At 44.5% G+C, this 22718-nt stretch overlaps 1 protein-coding gene and 1 long non-coding RNA gene across 11 annotated transcripts in view; one reads left to right on the forward strand and one right to left on the reverse strand.

Annotated features, from left to right (window-relative positions):
* Window positions 1–250: 250 nt before the first annotated feature.
* On the reverse strand, window positions 251–15134 carry LOC129046518 (uncharacterized). Of its 2 annotated transcripts, none has more exons than XR_008508041.2 (3): window positions 14978–15134; window positions 5352–14662; window positions 251–5062 (listed from the first exon to the last, which is right to left on the reverse strand). It is a non-coding gene; the product is annotated as an uncharacterized LOC129046518 (long non-coding RNA). The 2 variants fall into 2 exon arrangements; XR_008508042.2 differs by having other exon boundaries at window positions 5352–13986; window positions 14978–15132.
* The window catches only part of LOC135361573 (uncharacterized), a 134600-nt gene continuing 126258 nt past the window's right edge, over window positions 14377–22718 (forward strand). For 8 of the 9 annotated variants that reach the window (XR_010405009.1, XR_010405008.1, XR_010405006.1 and 5 more), the window contains exons 1-2: window positions 14377–14504; window positions 15334–15543. Coding sequence is in view for 3 of the 9 variants with exons in the window: in XM_064570413.1 (XP_064426483.1) it covers window positions 14445–14504; window positions 15334–15543 (270 nt within the window). In the remaining 6 variants the exon portion in view is untranslated. Of the gene's footprint in view, window positions 14505–14990; window positions 15073–15333; window positions 15544–22718 lie in introns of those variants that run through there. The other variant, XR_010405011.1, reaches the window with a different exon arrangement.

Raw genomic sequence — 22718 nt, forward strand, 5'->3', positions numbered from 1 at the left:
CAGGGACTCCGGGATCATGACCTGAGCCGAAGGCAGTCGCCCAACCAACTGAGCCACCCAGGCGCCCCAAGGTTTCTATTCAGCAGACCTGTCCTTTCACCTGGCCTGACACCCCCCCCCCCGCCCCCACTCGGCAGTGCTTCTAAAAATACCACTTCTCCAGGGTAGGGAGCTGAGGCAAGGCTCCACAAGTTTCTGACTGGGGCTGAGAATTCACAGAGCAGGAGCTGAGTTATATTTAGAGCGTCCTGGGAATTTTCTGGACCCTCTTTCAAGCACGGGCAGGCGTGGGGATCTCAGAGCAGAGGGTAGAAAGAGGACCCTTAGGGAACCGTGATGAGATGGAAGCCTGAAGGAGAGCAAAGCTGGGGGTGACCCCGCCAGGTGGCTGGGGAGGGGCCATGGGGAGACATCAGGTGTGAGGGGCTGGCCTTCCCCTGGAGAGGCAGGTGCCATGCCACGTTGCTGGGGGGCAGGGGAGGGTCCTTGAAGGTAGGCAGGGAAAGCAGAAGGGTGGCCAGCAAAGGAAGCAACTCCCCTTGTGAGCCTGGCACAGGGACTGTCTATCCCTGTGGGGGTGCCAGTGAGGATGGAAAGTGGGGTGTGAGTGGGGAGGGATGCCTCAATCCCGCTCTCCAGGGGCTGTTACATGGCTGGCTGGTGAGGGGGTGGGTAGATATATTGGGGAGCGTGGTCCAGTCACTTCCATCTCCCCCTGAGCATCTCTGAACAAAGGTGTAGCCCCTTTGAGTTGGCCTCCCCGTGTGTCTAACTACATCACTCCAGGTAATGGCTTCCTTCACCTCGTCGGTAGGCTCTTTAGGGAGCCATATATGTTTTCCATTCAACAAAAGTGGAATAAACAGCAATTCTGCAGGTTTTCTCGTAAGCTCACAAAGTGGAGGTGCTTCTCTGAAAATCCCTGCTAGAATATCCTTTGAGCTTCACTTATCCGGGAGCCTGGCTAAATCTCCCTCGTCATGTTAGAGTCCGCTTCCCAAGCGCCCCCTTTGTGCAAGATGAAGTGGAAGGTAAATCCCGAGGGCTCAAGGTCTGCATGGTTATGGGGCAGCGCCTGGAATCAGCTTGTAAACCCTAAGGAAACTTCCTCACCTAGCCTTCTACAGGAATCCCCTCTTCACTTTCAAAAATCTAGGCACACACAAGAATGCGTTAGCTAGCCGAAGTCGGCCTCGCTCACGCAGCAAAGCCAGTGGAAGCGCTCTTCTGTCACATCGCTTTAAGGCATGCTTTTTAAAAATTAACGAAGAATACATCAATGCACTACCACCCTGGGGCCCCACCCCCATGGAAGTCAAAGTTTGTTCAGAGAGGAAGGACTAGAAAATCTTTTGTTTAGATTTTCCACAACATAATAAATGCTGATTTCAAAGACAATTTCTTCTTTTTAAGTGCTTTCATATCCATTATCTTTCTGTCTTTTCAGGACCACTCTCAGCTCTGTTTTATGGTTGAGGAAAGAAAGGTGAGGGGTTTAATTAGGTTGCCCAGGTTGGAGGGCTGCTAAGTGGGGAAAGCAAAGGTCAGGTTCAGAACTTTGACTCCATGGCCATCCATCATACTGCTCTTAAGTGATTCAGGGGTGGTGTGTGGGGTCCTGTTGGCTTCAGAGCAGGGGAGGAAGCATGCTCTGCTGGAAGCCAGCAGCTCTCTCTCCACCCACCAGAGCCCCCTGGGGCTGAGCAGCACAAAGACTGAAACTTCAAGGAATACAAGTGGTTTTGGCCTTGAGGACACATTGCTGTCTTTAAGTCCATGGTGCAGAGTGGGATTCTGGAGGATGCAACTCTATAGGAAGAAGGTGGAGGCTGCACGCTGGGGACCCCTGGTATCAAGAAAGCCATAGAGTTGACCACTAGCAGATCATAAAAGCAAAGCTGTAAAAATCATTAACTCTGTCATGTAAAATCCTGAATCCACATTCCAAATCCTAGACTGGACATTCGTGTACTTCCAGTATTGAATCTGCGAAGGTCCCAGTGCCCTCTGGGGTATTTATGAGACCATCATATAACAGCTTATCTTTCCGGCTGCATTGTTTCACTGCGTACCCCACACACGCTGACTTACCATGTCGTTGAAGATTTGTTTCACCCTTTCTTGTGTTATGGTTAATCAGTTACCGCTCATTTTTCTCCTGGACCCTTTGCTCTTTGATGGCAGGCAGGATCCTGCTCAACGTATTGGCATCCCTCTAGGGCCTAAAATAGTCTCCTGTAAGCAGCAGGTGTAACACATGTTTGCTTGATTGAATGCGATTGAAGGCTGGGGCCTCCCTCCAGTGCTTGGGCTAAGGTTGGATGTGGTATTTTCATTGCAGTATTTCTCTTCAGAGTAAAACATTGGTTTGCAAATGGCTCCACAAAAAACGAACTGAGATACATAATAAGAGCCCTTACATGCTTTTACTTTTAACTCACTTGCAATCTAGAGAATGTATTTAAAGAGACAATGTGAAACACAAACAGATATTTCTGCCTAGGCTCATCACAGTATTATTTGTAGTGAGAAATTGGAAATGATCCACACGTCTAACATTTCTGAAGGGATTACACCAAATAATGGTTCATCTATTTGATAAACTATTAGGCACCCATTTAAATGATGCTTATAAAGGCTTTTGATGATCTGGGGAAATGCTTAAATACTATATAAAAAAACAAGAATTCAAAGCTACATAGGAAGTTTAACACATTATCTCAATTTGGAAAACTGGGCATGGAAAAATTACAAGAAAAAATGAAAAATTTTGAAGTAATTTCTCTAAGTGGAGAAATTTTAAGTGATTACCACTGCTATAAACTGAATGTCTGTGCCCTCCCCACCCCGCCTGCCAGTTTCACATATTGGATCCTAATCCCCAGTGTGATGGTATTTGGATATGGGGCATTTGGGAGGTACTTAGGTCATGAGGGTGAAGCTCTTATGAATGGGACTAGTGCCCTTATGAAAGGGAACCCAGAAATATCCCTTGCCTCTTTGGCCATGTGACAACACAGCAAAAAGATAGTTATCTAGGAACCAGGAAAAGCAGGCCCTCATCAGACACTGAATCTGTGGGTGCCTTGATCTTGGATTTCCCAGCCTCTAGAACCGTGAGAAACACATTTCTGTGGTTTATAAGCCACCCATCCTATGGTATTTTTGTTACAGCTGCATGAATGGACTAAGACAATTATTTTCTGCCTTATATGCTTCTGCATATATGGATTTTTAAAACCAAAATGAAAATAACCCTTGCAAAACCAACACATAAAGTGTTATCTTAAAAAGTGATAAAGTCACCATTAAAGAAAGCCAAGAAAGCAACATATGTCCAACAGTCTATTACCAGTTATTATGAAAAAGACAGGCGAAGCCAAAAGAAAAATGGGCAAAAGTATATGAATAGACAATTCACAGGAGAGAAATTTACCTGGCTAATGAACACCTGCAAACATTCTCAACCTCACAGGTTGGGGCACTGCCAATTAAAAGAACAAAGTGATACCCAGTTTTTCACTTAATGACTGACAAAAACTAAAAAGAGTTCTGGTGAATTGTCTTCTTCTTTCAACTTTCTTTTATAGTAATGATGAGCAACACCATCCCTGGGAAGGTATAATTATCTTCTCATAAACATACGTACCTCTCTATAAATATAGAGGTATTGATGGGTGGGTTCTTCATCTGTGGGAGGTGTCAAATAGGGACATTAGCCAAAATCAAAAGAACCTTATGTCATGAATTCTCTAAGTTAGGAACTTTGAATGAATACTGTGTGTGACTCCCTTTCTTTCGAAATGGACAGCTCATCTCTGGGTTCCCCGGGAGGCAAACTCAAAGAGCTGGGAACATGAGAAGTTTACCAGGGATGTCCTTGGGAAGGGAGCGGATTCGGCAGAGGGGAAGCCCAGCTGTGATGGAATGTCAAGAGAAGCTGCAATAGTGGCCCTGTGGGCAGTTCTCAAGGTTGAGGATCCTTCAGAACTGTCCCGAGTTGAGACAAGAGAGCTGGGTATCTCTATCCCTGTATCCATCAGGAATGCAACATGACCTTGGGGAAGTGACTCTTCATTCAGCTGAGGCAATTCCTGGGCTGCTGACCACTGAGGACTGTCCTCTAAGCTGCTCCCGGCAGCTGAGGGAAGAAGTCCTTCATTCCTTACTCTTTTTGGAAGGGGAAGAAGGATGATGGCGGGGGAGATAAACCAATGTTATTGTCCATCACGATGTTATACAAAAATCCAAAAATAATGGATTTGTAGAGAAGAAACAAAGGAATAGTAAATAAGAAGGCAACAGAAATCAATTTGAATTATTTTCTCTGATATGAGGATGAAAACCATTTCAAAGTCCATGTGTCTGGGTTCAGAGTAGGTTTGGTTCACTGGCCAAAGCCTGCCATAAAATCAAGGTATTCAGTATCTTGTCTGCTCTATTGGCTTTCTTTCTTTCTTTCTTTCTTTTTTTTAAAGATTTATTTATTTATTTTTTGACAGAGAGAGAGAGAGAGAGCAAGAGAGGGAACACAAGCAGGGGGAATGGGAGAGGGAGAAACAGGCTTCCTGCGGAGCAGGGAGCCCAATGCGGGGCTCGACCCCAGGACCCTAGGATCATGACCTGAGCTGAAGGCAGATGCTTAACGACTGAGCCACCCAGGCACCCCTCTATTGGCTCTTGACAAGACCTTTGCGGTCTTTGAGAAAAGCTATGTACTCTTGGTGATCCAGGGCCATACTGAGCTCATCTGAAAAAGTGTCCATTAAGTGGTCGCACAAAGCCCAGTGCAGGAAATCTGTGTTGAGTGTGTAATTCATGTTCTTCCACTCTGACTCTCTGGGGGACTCAAAGCTCATTTCCCTGATGGAGAAAATGTCACTCTTGTCCTCCTCCTCTTGTCCAGCCTCATCCTCCAAATGGTGACAGTCCAGCACAAGGGTCCTTCCTGCCATCATCTTTAGAACTTCAACCAAGAAATTGGGAGTGGACATCACTTCCGGCTTCTGTTCTCATCTGGGGCCATATCATAGTGTCCACCACAAAATGACCACTTGAATGGCTTTTTTAAAAAAAAAGACAAACTTTTTCAGAGCAGATTTAGGTTCAAAGCAAAATTAAGAAGAAAGTACAGAGATTTCTCACATACTCCCTATCCCCCCGACATGCACAGCTTCCCCCACTATCAACATCCCCCACCAGAGTGGTGCGTTTTTTACAACTGACGAACTACACCAACACATTGTCACCACCCAAGGAAACTTTCCCCAGTTGGCAAGGCTGGAAGTGGTAGACTTGGGATTTAAATCCACTCTGGCTCCAGGGTTCATTCTGTTCGCTACTCAGCATACCTCCTCCACCCTGTCCGTGCAGTCTTCTACAGTAACACTGCTCCTGGGGGCTCCAGCAGGGATGGCAATGGCAGCGCGGGAGGGACGTGCTGGGGCAGTCACTCAGGATCCGGGAGCTCCACACAGGTCGCCGCTGCGGAAAGGAGATGCTAGGGCTAGATTCCCTGCCGTGTAATTGTTTCTAAAATGCTACAGTTTGGCTCTGGTTTCGTGATGGGTTAACTCCTCATTGAAACACTGTGTGTGTGTGTGTGTGTGTGTGTGTGTGATTCATAGGGAAAGGAGATCACGGGGCCGACAAGCCCACTGTTTCTTACACTGCCATGAATCACCCGGAGCGGGGCCTGAGAACATGTATTTCCTACCAGTTCCCAGGGGAAGCCACTGCCAGATTCACCACTTTGAGAAGCAAGGAAGAAGAGGACCAATGGTTTCAAAGCCTTAAACAAAAACACTGGGACACCTTTTTCCCACCAAACCTTAATGTGACGATTCAATAAGGAAAGCAGATGTCCCACCCCTCAGTGCTTTCTTTCCACCCCTTCCGGACTCCGGGACCCTCAAGGCAACACGAGGTGGCTCTGAAGTCCAGTGATCTGGACCCTCTCCCCATCTTCCGCTAGGGCTTCGCTGTCCAATACCAGTCACTGGTTGCTACCCGGCCCTTGAAGTGTGCATGGAGTGACTGAGGAATGGAATTATTATTCGAATTTAAATTCATCTAATTTAATTTAGAAGTTTCAGCAGAATAAAATATATTTCTGTTACACATCACATTTGCTGTTATAGCAGGACATTTCATTCCATTGTGTAAGAACTTACTGTAGTCTACCCATACGTACCTCACCCATCTAGTTGGTGTCAGGTGATTGAATCAGTTTGAGTGATGCTTTTCTTTGTATCTGGTATAACTTGTATTGTGTTTTTTAATTTTTTTTTTAATTTATTTATTTGACAGAGAGAGACACAACGAAAGAGGGAACACAAGCAGGGGGAGTGGGAGACAGAGAAGCAGGCTTCCCACCGAGCAAGGAGCCCGATGTGGGGCTCGATCCCAGGATCCTGGGATCATGACCTGAGCCGAAGGCAGACGCCTAACGACTGAGCCACCCAGGCGCCCCCAACTTGTATTGTGTTTATTTGAGTATTTCCTGTGGGCAACATGAGTTATAGTGATACCTATGTAAATTATAATTAGTAATAACATTTATTAAAATTTTAATGTTATTGCTTTTATTATTTTTTAAAGATTTATTTATTTGTGAGAGAGAGAGAGCCGGGGAGGGGAGGGGGGAGGGAGAGAGAGAGAATTTCAAGCAGACTTCCTGCTGAGCAGGGACCCACCCGCAACTTGGGGCTTGATCCCACAACCCTGAGATCATGACCTGAGCTGAAATCAAGAGTTAGACGCTTAACTGAGCCACCCAGGTGCCCCTGCATTTATTTTAATTGTAGTATAATTATTTTTCTAGTTAAAAAATAAGTATGGACAAACATTTTAATTTAAGACAAAGAACCACATGGAGATGCAGAAGCTAGTACTATGACTAGAACAGTAACATTTAGATTTTTTTTTTTTTTCTCAAAGGACTCGCACATTTACAAAGAAATATCAATGTGTGGTCTAAAAATCTGAGTTCAAGGTATGAATATTTTTGAATATTTTATATTTATCCAAGAACTTCAGGTAGATGTGAAGAAATTCCTTTCTATCATGATGTACCGTGATCCAGCTATAATCACTTTAAATATCCAGGTTTGTTGGAATTTTGAAATAAGACATGGATGTTTTTCTTATTGCTTCATCCCTCTATGTGTCACATACTGACAATATTTGAATGCAGTTTTCTAGAGGAGACACTCAGAAAGGTGTCGTGGACGAAATTGTTAAGATGGTTCAGTATACATGTGGAAATACTATGAATCATCCCAAGTTTACGGAACTTTTGAAAAAAATAGAAGACAATGGATTTAATGTATTTAATGCTGTTTGCCAATACTCATTATTTGAATTGTGGAAACATTTTACAAAGATTTACTATGCTAGCAAGTCCAATTTTTTTCTTGAAACAAAAGGAATAGTTGCCAAGTGGCCAATAATTAAAGACAAAATGGCAGTGTGATTTATGTTTTCTCACTGATACTACACTGCATGTGGACAAGGTAAATTTGAAGTTCCAAGTAAAGTAAAAGCTCATGACCTAACAAGATAAGCACAAGAACTTGTGTTGAAATCGAAACTTTTCATAATCCAAATCAATGATAACAATTTTATACGTTTTTTCCTAATATGAATCAATTGCAGAAAATTTCAGTTGTAATCAACAGTGTTATACAAATTGGCTGAAAATATTATAAGAAAAACTTGAAGGACCCTTCGTTGGTTTTGATAAATTTAGAGTTGCTTTTCATTTTATGTAATATCCTTTTGAATTTGTGTTAGTAAGACTGAGCTAACCCAAGAGTGAGTGAGTTTACTTTACTTGGACAGAAATTGTTTTGAAACTGATCCCTGGGTCCTGGGATTTAGAAATCAATTCTAAAAAATGAACTGTTTGGTCAATGTGTATGCAAATATTAAAAGAATTATTTTGGATATTCACCTGAATTATTGGGATATCTTTAAGTATGTTTGGTTGGATGAATCTAATTTTTTTTTGAAGATTTTATTTATTTATTTGACACAGAGAGAGAAAGCACAAGCAGGCAGAGCAGCAGGCAGAGAGAGAGGGAGAAGCAGGCTCTCCACTGAGCAGGGAGCCGGACGTGGGGCTCGATCCCAGGACCCAGGGATCATGACCCAAGCCGAAGGCAGCTGCTTAACCAACTGAGTCACCCAGGTGCCCCTGAATCTAATTTTTTAATGGTGAATTTTATGACACCTAAATACAGATCTAATATTTCTGAAGAAACTTTGCTGTTGAAATTGAGATGTGCTATAGGAGTAAAATGCACACTGGATTTTGAAGACAGTATGAAAAAAATACAAAATATCTTAATTAGTTTCTTGTGTTGATTACATGTTAGAATAATATTTTGGATATATTGAGTTAAATAAAATATATTATTAAGAATAATTTCTCTTGTTTCTTTTTCCCTTTTTAATGTGGCTACTAGACAACTTAAAAATTATGTATGTGGCCCTTATTATCCATTCTTATTTTTACCCCTAGGATCTTTGTTTATGAAACTTCTCCATGAAAACAGGGATTCATTGTCGTCCTTTTGTTTTTTTTCTCCACTGCTGAATCCTTGGTATTAGACCTGTGCCTGACACATGGAAGGTATTCAATAAATGTTTGCTAAATAAATGAAAAATTTGGGGTATTTAAAATTTTTTCAGCTATCATAGGTTTTATGTCGTAAATATCTTTGCACAAGCTAATGTGTGAGTGTGTCCATACATATTTTATTTATTACCTTAGAACTCATCCCAATATCATTGTATAAAAGGGCACGGACCATTTTATAACTTGCTAAACATTGTCAAGTTAATCTCAGAAAAGATTGAACCAATTTACAATGCCGTCAACTCCCAATGCCAACTTTTAAAGGGTTGTAGAATGATTCGCGATGTGGCATTGGGCAAGTTACTCAGCTTTCTGAAACTGTAAAATGGAGAGAAAAATATAAAGTTGAAAAATGAGTGAGTGCCTAGGTAAATACTTGCCTCGTGTGGCATAGCTTTTAAATGTATGATTCCGGTTTTTAAAAATTGGGGTATCGTGTTTTCTTGTAGTAGTAAAGGACATGATTGATGTTCTCCACTGGGGGCGCACGTTGCTGGGGGGCTGGCGGGAGAGGACTACTCCGGGGATGGGGCCAAAGAAATCAGTCCTGTAATGGGAACTGTGAAGGCTGCTAGACTCAAACATGTTTGGGAGAAGGAAATAGCCTCTTTCTTATGTTTGTACCCTGGATGCTCCAGCTACAAAGATTCATCCAAAATGATTGTGGAAGCTGGTATCTTATAAATACCAAGAACGCAATCCCTCTTATTTTATATTTTATTTCAAAACGAATACTTTCTATTTCTTAGCAAACAAACAAAAGTTCTGAATAAAAATCCCCTTGGGTGATGATTTTGAAATTCCTCAGTGGGGTGGGGACCCATAACTGGTTTAGAGGAACATTAAGAGAAACAGCTGATCAGCTGCTCCATATTCAAATATTAATCCTCAGACTCGGAGGTGCCTAGATCTGCACTGTCCAGCACGGGAGCCGCCAGCCATATATGTTTAGGGAGCACTTGCGACATGCCTCATCTAAAGACTTAGTGTGAGGGGCACCTGGGTGACTCTGTCAGTTAAGCCTCCGACTCTTGATCTCAGCTCAGGTCTTGATCTCGGGGTCGTGAGTTCAAGCCCTGTGTTGGGCTCCTAGGTGTGGAGCTGACTTAAAAAAAAAATAATGTGACAAAAATGTAAATTATCTCATCAATAACGTTTAAATAGGATAACGTGTTATGATAATAATTTAGATGCCTTTGGGTTAAACAAAACATATTATTAAAATTCATTTTACTTGTTTCTTTTTCCTTTTCAAATGTGGCTCCTAGAAGATTTGAAATTATGTAGGTGGCTCACATTCTATTTCTCTTGGACAGTGCTGGTTCAGGGCACCCCAAGCGACCTCCTGTAACCACCTCGATACTCTGCAATAGGCATTGTCAGCTCTGATTAGCTCTAAGCTGGAGTTCATAGCCTGGACACAAAGCATGAGGCGCTCATCTTCGACAGGACCTGTGAAAGCAGATCAGAAGCTGCTAAGATAAAAGGCTGTTGGCAGAACTCAGGCCAAAACCTCACCCCAGGTAACACTAGTAACATTCCAGAATTTCCCTTTACATTTTTGTTAAAATGGACCACTAATGAGGCCCAAAGTCTGACACTGGTAACCGACAAAATACTTTTTTTCTTTTCTTTTCTGTTTTTTCACGTCCAGGAAAGACAAAGATAGAAATGAACTCATAATGTCGTCCTTCTGTGAAGAAGTAAAACAGAGCTATTGAGATTAGAAATGTCAGTGTGGATCCTCTGGGACACAGATGCCAAGTGATGAGATTGGACACACAGTAGGTTTGCTGGGAGAAATGTCTGTGAGGGAGGAAAGGGGGTTCTCGGGAGATGGCAGGGAGGGCCTTCAGCCCGTTAATGCCGGTCTGGCAGCGTGAGAGGGAAGAGGAAAGGAAGAATTAGGTAGATTCTCAGTCTGCGGTACGTTTCTGACAGGGTCTCAGGCAGGCGGGCAGCAGTCCCAGAGCTCAAAGGTTGCCTGGGAGCAGCCCGGAGGAGGGGTGGCCCTGACCCCCCCACGTCCACAGGGCACTCACTGGGGCAGTCAGGAATCTGCTCCCCCTGGCAGGTCCTCTGGAAGGAGAGCTGAGAGGTGCATGTCACACTACCACAGAGATACTGGTCTCCGATATCAGTTATGGTGCTGATTTGAAGTTAAATTTACAAGCCCTGATGTTCTTGGACTTTTCTCTGTATTACATGTTCCAGTGAAACAGGACAACTTCCTTTAGAAATGGGGCACTTCTGCATACCGGTGGCCTAGGTCAGGACCAGAGTCACTACTCACAGCCTCAGTTTTCCCATTAGTTTTCACACTGTTGTGAACTGTAAGATCTACCTTGTGGGCTTGTGGTGATTATTTAAAAAGATGGTATATGAGGGAGCTTTCCAAGGAGAGAAGAGTGTTTGATCACCTCATTCATATACGGATGGTCCCCCCACCCCGGAAATCGGGTTATGAATGCTAATGGCCTCTAAGTGCAGGTAATGTCATGTTGAATTTTTCAGCTTTTGGCAAAATGTGCCTTGGCCATTATTTTCATCTATGAAACGTTAGTTGAAATGCATTCTAGTAGATCCCACGTGCACATTGATCAGGGGTTTCTTGTGGTTCGTACAGTTCTTTCATCTTAGAACACTTGCCCCAGATATCCGCCTGGAGGGGTCCCTTACTCTACTCTAGCATCTGCTCTAACATCCCCTCCCAGGCCTGCCCTCACCCTCCTCACCCCAAATGACAGCTGCATCACCTCTCACCCCTCATGTTGCTTTGTCTTCCTTTGTAGTGCCCGGCAGCTCCTGTTATAATGCTTATTATGTTATAATGTCTAACTATTACTTTCTTTCTGCCTTGTCTTCTGGAATAGGAAGCTTCACAGGGTCAGGAGCTTTGTTTCACTCACAGTACATCGCCTGGAACCCTGCCTGGCATATAGTAATTGATTTTTTTTTTTTTTTGACTGGATGAAACTCGCACGTGGCTTCCAAAATGAATGAAATGTCAAATAAGGAATTTAGAACAACAATACTACTTTTCATGAATATGCTGGTCGTCTTCAACCACAAGGGGAAGGGGAAAAAAGAGGTTAATTGTCGAGCACAGATGCCCTGCACCTCGCCTTGGGTGGGTCCAACTGCCTCCTCAGTCAGAACTTTCACCAGAATCTCTAGCAAGAAGCAAATGAACAGGTCTGGCACTTATCCTTTTTTCTTATTCTTTCTCTAGGGGTGGTGGGCAAGCTTTCTTTTTTCTTTCTTTCTTTCTTTCTTTCTTTCTTTCTTTCTTTCTTTCTTTCTTTCTTTCTTTTCTTTCTTTCTTTCTTTCTTTCTTTCTTTCTTTATTCATGGAAATCAGATGGGAAAAGAAAATTGAGCAAGAGCCCTATTGGACTAGACCCCCAAACAGATGCTCAATCTTTGTAAGATCAAGAACGGTTATGTCTGTCTGGGCTTGTCCCTATAAGTCATGAGCGAAGACACAGGCCATAGTCCAGAGAAGGGTAGTCACTCGCTCTGTTTCAGCGCAGGGGGCATCACAGGGTGGCTGACTCCAGTCAGGACTAGATAGCCGTCTCTATCTCTTCGGTCTGTCCAGCAGCAGAGGGGCCGGGAGTGAGGGAGAAACAGTGGCTCATCCTGGGAAGTGTTCAAGCTGAAGGTAGTGTCCATCTGGGGTATCGTGGAGGGGGTCCCGTGGAGCACGTACAGACCAGAGGAACTTTGTGGCCCCTTTTCATTTACTGGGTTCATGAATTTAAGTCTCCCCTGAGCTAACACGCTGTTTACCCAGAAGGTCAGGAAAGAGAAAAAGAGAAATAAGGTCACTTAGCAGCCAGATGCAACGGGCTCTTCTAAGGGCAACTTGCTGTTGGCTAAGCCAAGAAAGAGTCTGCGGGTCATCTGCCATTGGCACGTTCCTGTGAGTGAAGTATCGTTCCTGGGAGAGGGAATGCTCAGCCTGGAGCCCCCTGGACTCTGGGGTTCCCCATAAGCCAGGAAAGCACAGAGCTCCATCTGAGAAGAACAAAGGGCAAAGCCAAAGTCCAGCCCACTCATCTCGCCTTAGGCATTAGTGCTTCTTGCCCCTTTTTCTGGGGGAGAGTTGGCCTCCTCTCCCTCAGGAGTGCTAGTGAAATTCTCGTCATATCTTGGTTGGCAAGAGAGCACAAGTCTGGAACAAACACCTAAGTTCTAGTCCCAGCTCCACTTCTAACTCACTTTGGGGCCTTGGTCAAATGACTTGGCCTCTCTGGACCTCAAATTCTTTCTCACAAAATAAGAAGATTGAGTTTAATGATCTCTAAGGCTTTCTTTGTCTCCCCCCTCCCCACTGCTAACGTTCTATGATTGAGGGGATTCAAGGAGGGCTGGCTTATATTTCCCTTTTAGAGCTCTCTCTGAAAGACAGTTTAGCATTTGGCACTGGGGGTGGGAGACAAAACAGAGAAGCAGCCTTGAGATGTGACAGACCTGTGGGCTGCCTGTCCTGTCTCCGTCAGAGGGTTCTGGGGTGTCTATTTCCCCATCCGAGAGTGGAGCTGCCTCACAAGAGGGCAGAAGGCCCAGTGATGCAGTGGTGAGCCTTGTCAGCTGCTTCTCCTGCCTCCTACACCACCACACCCCCCCAACTGACCTGGGAGCGGTGAGTCATGCTTTGTCACCATGAGTGCCTGGCAGTGGGCCCCACACAACTTCTTGAGCTTGTCAACACCCGGGATAGAATAAATCATCAGAGGCCCATTTTAGCCAAGAGTGAAAAATGAAGTCACCAGAAGATGCCAATTAGGGACGCAGATGGGAGGTGAGGGCTTGCTGAAGGACAGGGTTGTCTTCCTGGGGAGCCGACTGTGGGAAGGCCTCAGGCCCTGCATTTGCCCTTTGCAGCCTCCCAGCATCCCAGACAGGGCTCGAGGAGGACAGATCTCTGCTGGAGGGAGGGGCCCAGAAGCTCCTGCCTTTTCGCACTTTCAAAATCACACCCACCGGCAGGGAGATCTTAGCTTCTTCTTGCTCCAGGATGTAGATCCTGCTTGCTATCTTGAATAATAAAATCCCAGGGAGTTAGGAGGGAGATGCTGAATTCTCTGATCCAGTAACTTTCCAGTCTTTTGTTCAGTTTTATTTTAGGAGCAGAAGGAAGAAGAGGGAGGGGAGGATTTGCAGCCTGTATGCTCAGCCTCCCTCCCCCTGTCTCCCCAACTCTGGCCCGGACTAATTCATCTCAAAGGCTCTTCCACTTCTACCATTCTGTAGTTCATTGCTAGATCTGAAAATAACACATTGTAGCAGAGCTGAGCATGTGGGCAAATTGCTGGCATTTTAAAGATGAAACAGCACCACTGCAGGAAAAAGGAAAAAAGAAAAAGATCCAGCTTGGTTACTTTGATAAACTGTGGGATCCTTGTCAGGTTTCCTGACCTCCTGCCTCTATATTCTCATCTGTAAAGTGGAGAAAATAATAGGTCTTTGGGAGGATTAAACAAGATGAAAATAGTCAAGGGCTTGGCTAAGCCTGTGGTACCCAAGCTTTTGTTAGGGAGACAGCAGGAGCTGGGGTGCTGCTTCGGAATCTGGGTGCCTGTTCTGTCCTCTCTTAGTCTCCTGTTCCTGGACAGATCTCACAGGGACTCATGTTTCCTCTCTGGACTTGGCTGCCTAGTCACTTCCTCTCCCGGCTTCGTGTATCAGGAAGGAGGGTGGCTCCGGAAAACACACTCGGATCCGGAGAGGGAAGAACCAACTTGTTCATTCATTCATCCATCCAGCAGAGACTCTGCACCCATCTGTGCCTGGCTCTATGCCAGGCCTGGAGGATTCAGAGCCCACGGGGGCCTGGGTTTCTCCCTCCACGGCTGTGGTGAGGGGCCATCCTTCTGGGGACTCAGCTTCCCTCTTGACTCTCACCCTTTTTCTTCTTCCTCCTTCCTTGACCAGCCTTGGGCCCTGGTCAATCTAATTTGAAAATGACCTTTATATCCTTAGGCCTCTGCCACTTTGGAGGTGCTAGTTGAAACCCTAGGAGTAGATAAGATTGTCAAAGGACAGTCAATGCAGAGAAGAAAATTTATCTCGGGTGAAATCTTGGGAGACGTGTACATTTGGGGGTGGAGGGTGCAGGGAAAAAAGGCTATGGAGGGCGCAGGCACTGTGGATGGGGGTGCTGGGTAAAGGGTGGGGGCCCCTGGTAAGCAGGGGGTGCTGGAAGGATGGGTAGCCCGGTAAGCAGCACATAGCAGCCCTAGGTTTGTGATTTTGAGGCGAGGGTGTGGTCCAAGCAGGCCGTGAGCCTGGGGCCGCAAGGCGGGCAGCGGGCAGGGGCCAGTGACTCACAGTTCTCGGGCTCGGGTGATTCTCAGAAGTCCTAGCTGGGCCGCACCAGCAGCTTGCCGCCTCCTGACTCCCCAGATTCCAGTCCTGGCACTGAGGTGGGGACTGCCAAAAACAAGGCAGTTTCTAGTCCCAAAGGGTTGGAACAGGATATGGGTTCAATATCCCGCCCTGGGCTTTCGGTCAGGGCCAGCCTGCAGAGAGGGGGGCTGGCTTTGAGGCAGGGAATGGCCCCGGCTTGGCAGAGAACAGGGAACTGGGCGGACTGGGAAGCGGGCTGGGTCTGATGGTTCCCAGAGAAAGGTAAACATGAGGAAGTGGGTCTGAGGTTGAACTGATTAACTTGGCTGTTGGTCCAGGTTCGTGGGAAGATTATGACCTCTGCCTTGAAGATTATCGCAGGCCGACTGCGTGGAGGGTCTTCCCTTGTTCAGAGACTGGTGCACAGAGACTGGAGCCCCAGCAAACAGTATTTTACGGCTGACCATTGTCTGTATCCGGGAATCCCCTGGTCCTCGCCACAGCCCGGTGCCCCAGGAAAGAGAAGTCCCATTTCCCCCAGTTTGCAGGTGAGGAAACTGGGTCTCAGCTGGCGAGGGGGACTTGCACCAGAAGGCAGCTACTTGGCAAGGCGGCCTCTCCTGCTTAGGTGGTTTCTTTGTTTTGTTGTTTAGCGGGAGGAGGATAGCGGCTAAGGGTGGATCATAGGTCCAAATCCCGGCTGTGCCCCTTACTGACTTGAGTGATTTGGGGCAAGTTGCCTACTCTGTCAGAACCTGCTCTTCCTCATTTATGAACTGGGACAAGTGCCAACCTTGTCTCTTCTTGACTTCAACCTACCAGGGATCCCTCGGCTCAGTTCTCTTCTCAAAACAATTACCTCTCCCCACCCCACCCCGCCACCCCAGTTTTTCAGAGAAAACTGCCTATTATTTTAAAAACCTATACTTTGGTGCAACTCTAGCCTAAAAGATTCTTCCTAGCTTTGGATCTCTATTTTCTTTTTTTTTTTTTAAGATTTTATTTATTTATTTGACGGAGAGAGAGAGACACAGCAAGAGGGGGAACACAAGCAGGGGGAGTGGGAGGGGAGAAGCAGGCTTCCCGCCGAGCAGGGAGCCCGATGCGGGGCTCGATCCCAGGACCCTGGGATCATGACCTGAGCCGAAGGCAGACTCTTAATGACTGAGCCACCCAGGTGCCCTGGATCTCTATTTTCAACTGCTAATCAAACTTCCACATGAGCCTTGCAGGCATCTCAAACTCAGAGGTCTGCCATGGAATCTCATCCTCTTCCCCAACCCACTGTTGACTACTCTGGGTACCTCATATAAATGGAATTCTATAATATTTTCTCTTTGTGACTGGCCTATTTCACTTACTGTAATGTCCTCAAGAGTCACCCATGTTGTTGCATGTGTCAGGATTTCCTTCCTTTTTAAGGCCGGATAATATTCTATGTATATGCCACATTTGGTTTATCCATTCATCTGTCCATGGACACGTGGGTTACTTCCACCTCTTGGCTCTTGTGAGTAATGTTGCTGTGAACACGGGTGTGCAAATAACTCCTTGAGATCCTGCTTTCAACTCTTTTGGGTATAGACCCACAAGTGGAATTACTGAATCATATGGTAGTTTTATTTTTAATTTTTTGAGGAAATGTCATACTGTTTTACACGGCGACTGCACCATGTTATGTTGCCACCAACAATGCACAAAGTTTCCATTTTCTCCACGTCCTCACCAACACTTATTATTTTCTGTTGTTTTTTTTGTCTTTGTTTTTTTTGATTGTAGCCATCTGAATAGGTGCGAAGAGGTATCTCATTGCGACTTGTTGAAAAGGCTGTTTTTCTCCACTGCATTGCCTTTGAGGCTTTGTCAAAAATCAGTTGTCCATCTATGTGTGGGTGTATCTCTGAATCTTATTCTGTTTCAGTGATCGATCTGTCTCTATGTAAATACCAAATTGTTTTGATTGCTATGGCTTTGTAATAATTTTTGAAACCAGATAACGTTAGCCATTCAACTTTGTTCTGTTTCAGATATGTTTTGGTTATTCTCAGTCCTTTAGAGTCAGCTTATTAATTTCTTTAAAATTACCATCTAGGATTTTTACTAGGATACTTTTGAATTGGTAGATCAATTTGAGGACAATTGGCTTCTTAACAATATTGAACTTTCCAATCTATGAACCAGATATATTTCTCTATTTGTTTAGGTCTTTAGTTTATCTCAGCAATATTTTATAGCTTTTAGTGTATGGGTCTTTTGCATCATTTTTTCAGATTTATCTCTATTTCATTTTTTGATGCTGTTATAAATGGTGCAGGTCTTTAATTACAATTTCCATTGTGGTCAGAAAAGATACTTTGTATGATTTCAGTCTTCTTAAATTTGTTAAGACTTGTTTTGTGACGTAACATGTGACCTCTTCTGGAGAATGTTCCATGTGAGCTTGAAAAAAATGTATATTCTGTTACGGTTGGGTTGAAATTTCTGTATATTTCTGTTTGGTCCATTTGGTCTATGTTGTTCCTTAAGTCCACTGTATCTTTGTTGAAAAGAAGAATCTGGTTGATTTCTCCATTATTGAAAGTGGAGTGCTAAAGCATCCTACTATTATTGTTTTCTAGTTCTGCCTTCACTCTGGTCAGTGTTTGTTTTATGTATTTAGATGATCTGATTTGGGTGCATATGTACTTATAATTGTTCTATCTTACCGGTAGATTGACCCTTTTATCATTATATAATATCCTTCTTTGTCTCCTGTGGCACTTTTTCACTTAAAGTCTATCTTGTCTGATCATTGCAATTCCTGACTGTGGCTGGTCTATAGAGACAAAATGGACTTTTGTATATTGATCTTGTATCCTGCAACCACTTGTAGATTCCACTGGATTTGTTACATAGATGATTTTACTGTCCTCCATTACGTTATCTTTGATAGGAGAGTGGTCTAAATTACTTAGCATGCCATTACTTGAACCTGAAGATCCAAGCAATGCTTTTCTGCATGGAGAGAAGCAGCTTCGTCCTGTGGTGCAATCTGTGTTTGATCCGACAGCTCTCAGTCCATCTTGCACTCACACACGTAGGCCACGGTGATCTTCATGCTTCCCACCCTAGTAGTCTTGGCACCTTGGCGCCTAGAGAGCTTCACGCCATTTGCAGAGGTGTATGTTGCACTGCGCAATATGTTTTCCATACTCTGTGTAAATGTCAGATGTTATCAGTCTTAGCATTTCTCTGCAGCCAACCCAATACGTCACCATCTAGAGCTGGTGAAGTTTTTGTTTGCCGTGCGCTGAGTCCCAATAGCACAGCACACTCGTCTGAAGGTGGTTGGGCTTTAGTAAACATCTAGTGTGGGCGCTCTGCCTCTCTTTCTCTCTATTCTCTGGTTCCTTCCATACCTACCTCTCAACTCTCTCCCACGGTCTTTCTCGGACTTACCAAAGCCCTTTCACACCTTTTCACTCTTGGGTGCTAAAAGGTTGAGAGCCAACCCCTAACCAGAGGGTAGAACTTCTTGGCATGCATTTCTGAATAGGCTTCATTCCTGACTCTGTTGATGTTCCCACCCTCATTTTCCCTTTGCTTCATCTTGCCTGTTTGTTTCCTCCTCACACGTTTAGCTATATGTCCTCCCTGCTCCCCAATAGAGCCCTGTTCTGCCAACCCCTATTTCCTGGCCTTATCATCTCCTTCCAGAGTCTGGGCTATCCCTCACAGAGTGGCTCCTCTAGAATACACCACCCCGAGTTACTAGGCAGAGGAGCATCGGTGAAGAATGGGAAGGAAATGAATCAGGCTAGGATGTATGGTAAATGCAAGTTAAACACAAACACACACACACACAAACACACACACACACAACAGAGGTGCCTGGGTGGATGAGTCTGTTAAGCGTGCGACTCTTGATTTCGGCTCAGGTCACATTGTGAGATCAAGCTTCATGTCGGGCTGTGCACTGGACATGGAGCTGGATTAAGATTCTCTCTCTTCTTCTCCCACCGCCCCTTCCCCCTCTGCTCGCTTTTGCTCTCTCTCTAAAAAACCAAAACAAACCAAAACCAAAAAACCATAACAAATTAAAAGCCAACTAAAAGTACCTTTTTATCACAAATGTGATGGAGAAGGAGTTAAATAGCCTCAGTCTTTAAAGAGTTTCTACTTTGATAAGAAGAACAGTGAAACATTAATATAGGAAAGTAGGTAGATAGTGTGAACAGACGGTTCACAGATAAGGCAATAAAAGCGGCTTACAAATATATGGGAAAACATTCAGCTTTACCAGTAATCACAGAAATGCAAATCACAACAATAAAATACAATTTGCCCCCTGCTGCATCATGCAAGATTAAGACTATGGCACTACTCAAGGCTGGTGAGGGTGTGGGGAGAAAAGCATGGCTCCCGATGTTCAGGAAAGCAATGTGGCAATGGGCTTGAAAAAAGCCTTAAAATTCATACTCTCTACTCAGTAATTCCTTTTCTGGGAATCTTCTTGAGAAATAATCAAAAATGCCGACAAAGACGTATGGGCATAGATGCTAATCACTATGTTATTTCTTATTGCCAAAGCAACCTAAACGCCCAGTACTGTGGAATGTTGTATGAATTTTATGCTACACCCACACAATGGAATACCGGGCACTTACTTAAAGATGATATTGACTAGGATGTTTTCATGGTAGGGGACATGTTTTTTCATGTAAACTTAAAAAAAAAACCCTCAAATTGTATATTCAAGATGATCTTAACTATATAAATGTTGCAAGAACAAAAGGCCATAAGATAATGAAAAAAACGTTGGTAGATTCCGGTCCATAGACTGAGAGCACTGTGTTCCCTATTTATTCAAGATTTTTAAAAAATAAAATCACTGTCCATGTCTGTAAATAAAGTATATAATCCTTTGAGAGACTTGTCTGTCCTTCGTCTTAGAATTCTGATTCCTCTCTTCCAGCTCCTGGGCTGTATAGATGCTCAGTAAATAGAATGAACACACCAACTGAGTTTATGAGAAAAGCCCCTACCTGCAGTGACTGTTGCATGGGAATGAGAGGGGTCATTTTTGCTCATTTTGCTCAAATCTTTTGCTCTTAGATTTACTTTTGGAATAATTCTCTCTGCCCGCCTGACATGACTTCATCTCCCAGGCAGTGGGCTTTGAAAGAAGGCTTTTCTTGAAGGAAGAGTGTTCAGTGACTCTACTTATATTTCCAAACGGTTGTCAGGTTTGTTTAGGCATGTCAGGAGTTTCTTTTTAAATTTTATTTGAAATCACCACTCCAAGCCAGCCCATAGAAAGAAGCAGCAGGAGAGGAAGTGACGAAATGAAACCCAACCAAATCTTCAATGTGAAAGGCTAAGGCCGGTTTTCCTTACTAGAATGCTGAGGCAGACATGATCAAAAATGGTGCCATTTGAAAGAGCTCATTAGTGCCTCTCAGAACCTCAAGGAAAATTTCAGGGAATCAGAGGCTTCTGGGAAATGCATGATTCATAGTAAAAGGATCTACCATTTTCTGGCTGAAGGGTGATTCTTACATGTCCTGACATAATCTCCAGGTCATACCTTACTTAGTCTGACATTTTTCAGGACCCAGCAGATATTCACAGGTACTCTTTGGGGGCCTCAATGATGCATAAGAAGTCTCCAACCTTTGTTCTGAGGCTTTAAAAAATATTCATGCATGATCCAGGACCATGTCCAGGGTGTATCTCTCTCTTCTTCTATAGAATCTGAAGATAGGGTTGGAATAAATGTCAGGAATCAACTGGACCCATCCATCTATAGTATCATGGCAGATATGGCTTCTCCATGAGTTTCCTAACCCGGCAGCCAAACGAATTACCCATTACTCTGAGCTCCCAAGCACCTTGCACGACCGCTGGTTCCAGTTTTTCTCAGGGTGCATTATAACAGTTTGTGTGTCTTTTTCCTGGATTGTGGGTTCCTGAGAGCCAACATCGTGTCTTTCTCAGGCTTACATTCCATCCTGTCTCCTAGCAGAGGTCCTGGCAAATAATAGCCACTCTGCTGATGTTTGTTAAACGTATAAAGAAGGTCACACTTTCTACAGGCACTCATTCGGGGGATGCACTGAGAGACGAGGTGCCTTAAGTAAGAGAAAGATCTTTATCACTACTTATATTCTTCTGCAGTTAATTATGAAAGAGATGGAACCTAATAGTGAAATGTATTGTTTTCATTTTCTGTATTTACTGTCTCTGACCAGATGTATAGAGGCCGGAGGCTTCCAGCTTGTTTTTGCATGTTGTCTGATTGTCCCATTTCATGTGGTTTACTCTGGTTAATGATGGAAAGCTGTATTCCCCTGCTCTTTGCCCCAATGGGAACAGGAATTTCTTGTTCAAACCTCAGACTTGCCTGACCTGCTGTTTGTATTACAGGAAAGTGTAGTCGGCTGGGAAGTCTGAGATCATTTCCTGAGCCTTTTTTCTTTCATAGTATCTCTTATTTTCTGGACAACTCAAGGAGACCCCCTGACAATGGATTTGGTACATTCGAGAACAAAGCATATTTTGACTTCAAACTCCTGAGCTGTCTCTTGCAAAAACTGAGCAAAGGTCCCAATTTGCTGTCGGTATTTCCAGCAAGGGTCAATATGGTGAACAGGTGTGGGGCAGGGGTTTTCAGCTTTGTGGAGCTAATGCCCAGAAAACTACCCTGAATTTTCTTTCTGACTTTGCTCACGTGTACTAAGGTGGTGTAAGAAGGCAAGTGAGCACGGAAACTGCCAGGGATGATCCTCAAGATACTTGACCATGGTTTTGGCAGAGCCTTCCAACTCTGGGCATGAGGGGGCCCCGGGAGTCAGGGCAAGGGATGGGGGTGATGTTGGAGGACAGGGGCTTGAATCGGCAGCTACATACCAACTGATATTAAACTAGTGCAAGATTTATACAGCTTGGATGACCGCATGGATGTCCCACGAAATATCCGCCCTGAAGTAAGAAAGAACTGGGGCAATTCACATCTCCACTTTCTACTCTCTGACAGTGGTTCCCAAAAGGTCCACTGAGTAGAATCCTCAGAGCGTCTTTTAAAAAGGCCAAAGCCAAGGCTACAACCTCTGGGGTGGGAGCCAGTGTCTTTGAAGGTCCCCAGGTGATTGCAATGTGCACACAGATTGGGAACCCTGCTCTAGGGCATTAAGTTATTTTGTCTTTGGGGCACCGGCTTCCTTCTCGGTAAAGAGTGGACAACGACGTTAGGGAAATCTAATGAAAGCGTGCGGTGCCTGACGGGTAACAGGTGCTCATTATTTATTTTCCTTCTTTTGTCCCTCTGGCATTATTTTCCTGTGTCACGTGTTCTGAAATGTCACCATTTGGATAAATCCAGCCACTTTTTGAAATGGGAAGATCCCCAGGTGGGGTTGGGGCTCTCAGTCATTTGTATCTTACGGTGGGTGATTTAAGAGGATGCCTCTTCAAAAGCAGCTGACGTGAGGTAAACTGAGGAGGAGGGATTTCGACTGCAGGAGTGAGATGAGCTGGAGAAGTCATGATGAGTCCCCTGTGCTGATGATGTCACTGAAGAGAGCGGCAGCTGCTTCAGCCTCTTGTCGAGGACAAAACCTCAACCTCATGACTGCCTTGTTTTTCTCTAGAGGCCCATGGAAAGAAGACATTTATGAAGGGCGCACTGAAGGACGTGTTATCCACTCGGTCCTCCGAGCTAGGCATCCTCAGTTCAGGATTCAGG

The sequence above is a fragment of the Mirounga angustirostris genome, unplaced genomic scaffold (assembly GCF_029215605.1).
Source record: "Mirounga angustirostris isolate CCGP_5_RB_7025 unplaced genomic scaffold, mMirAng1.0.hap1 SCAF_9, whole genome shotgun sequence".
NCBI classification, from domain to species: Eukaryota; Metazoa; Chordata; class Mammalia; order Carnivora; family Phocidae; genus Mirounga; species Mirounga angustirostris.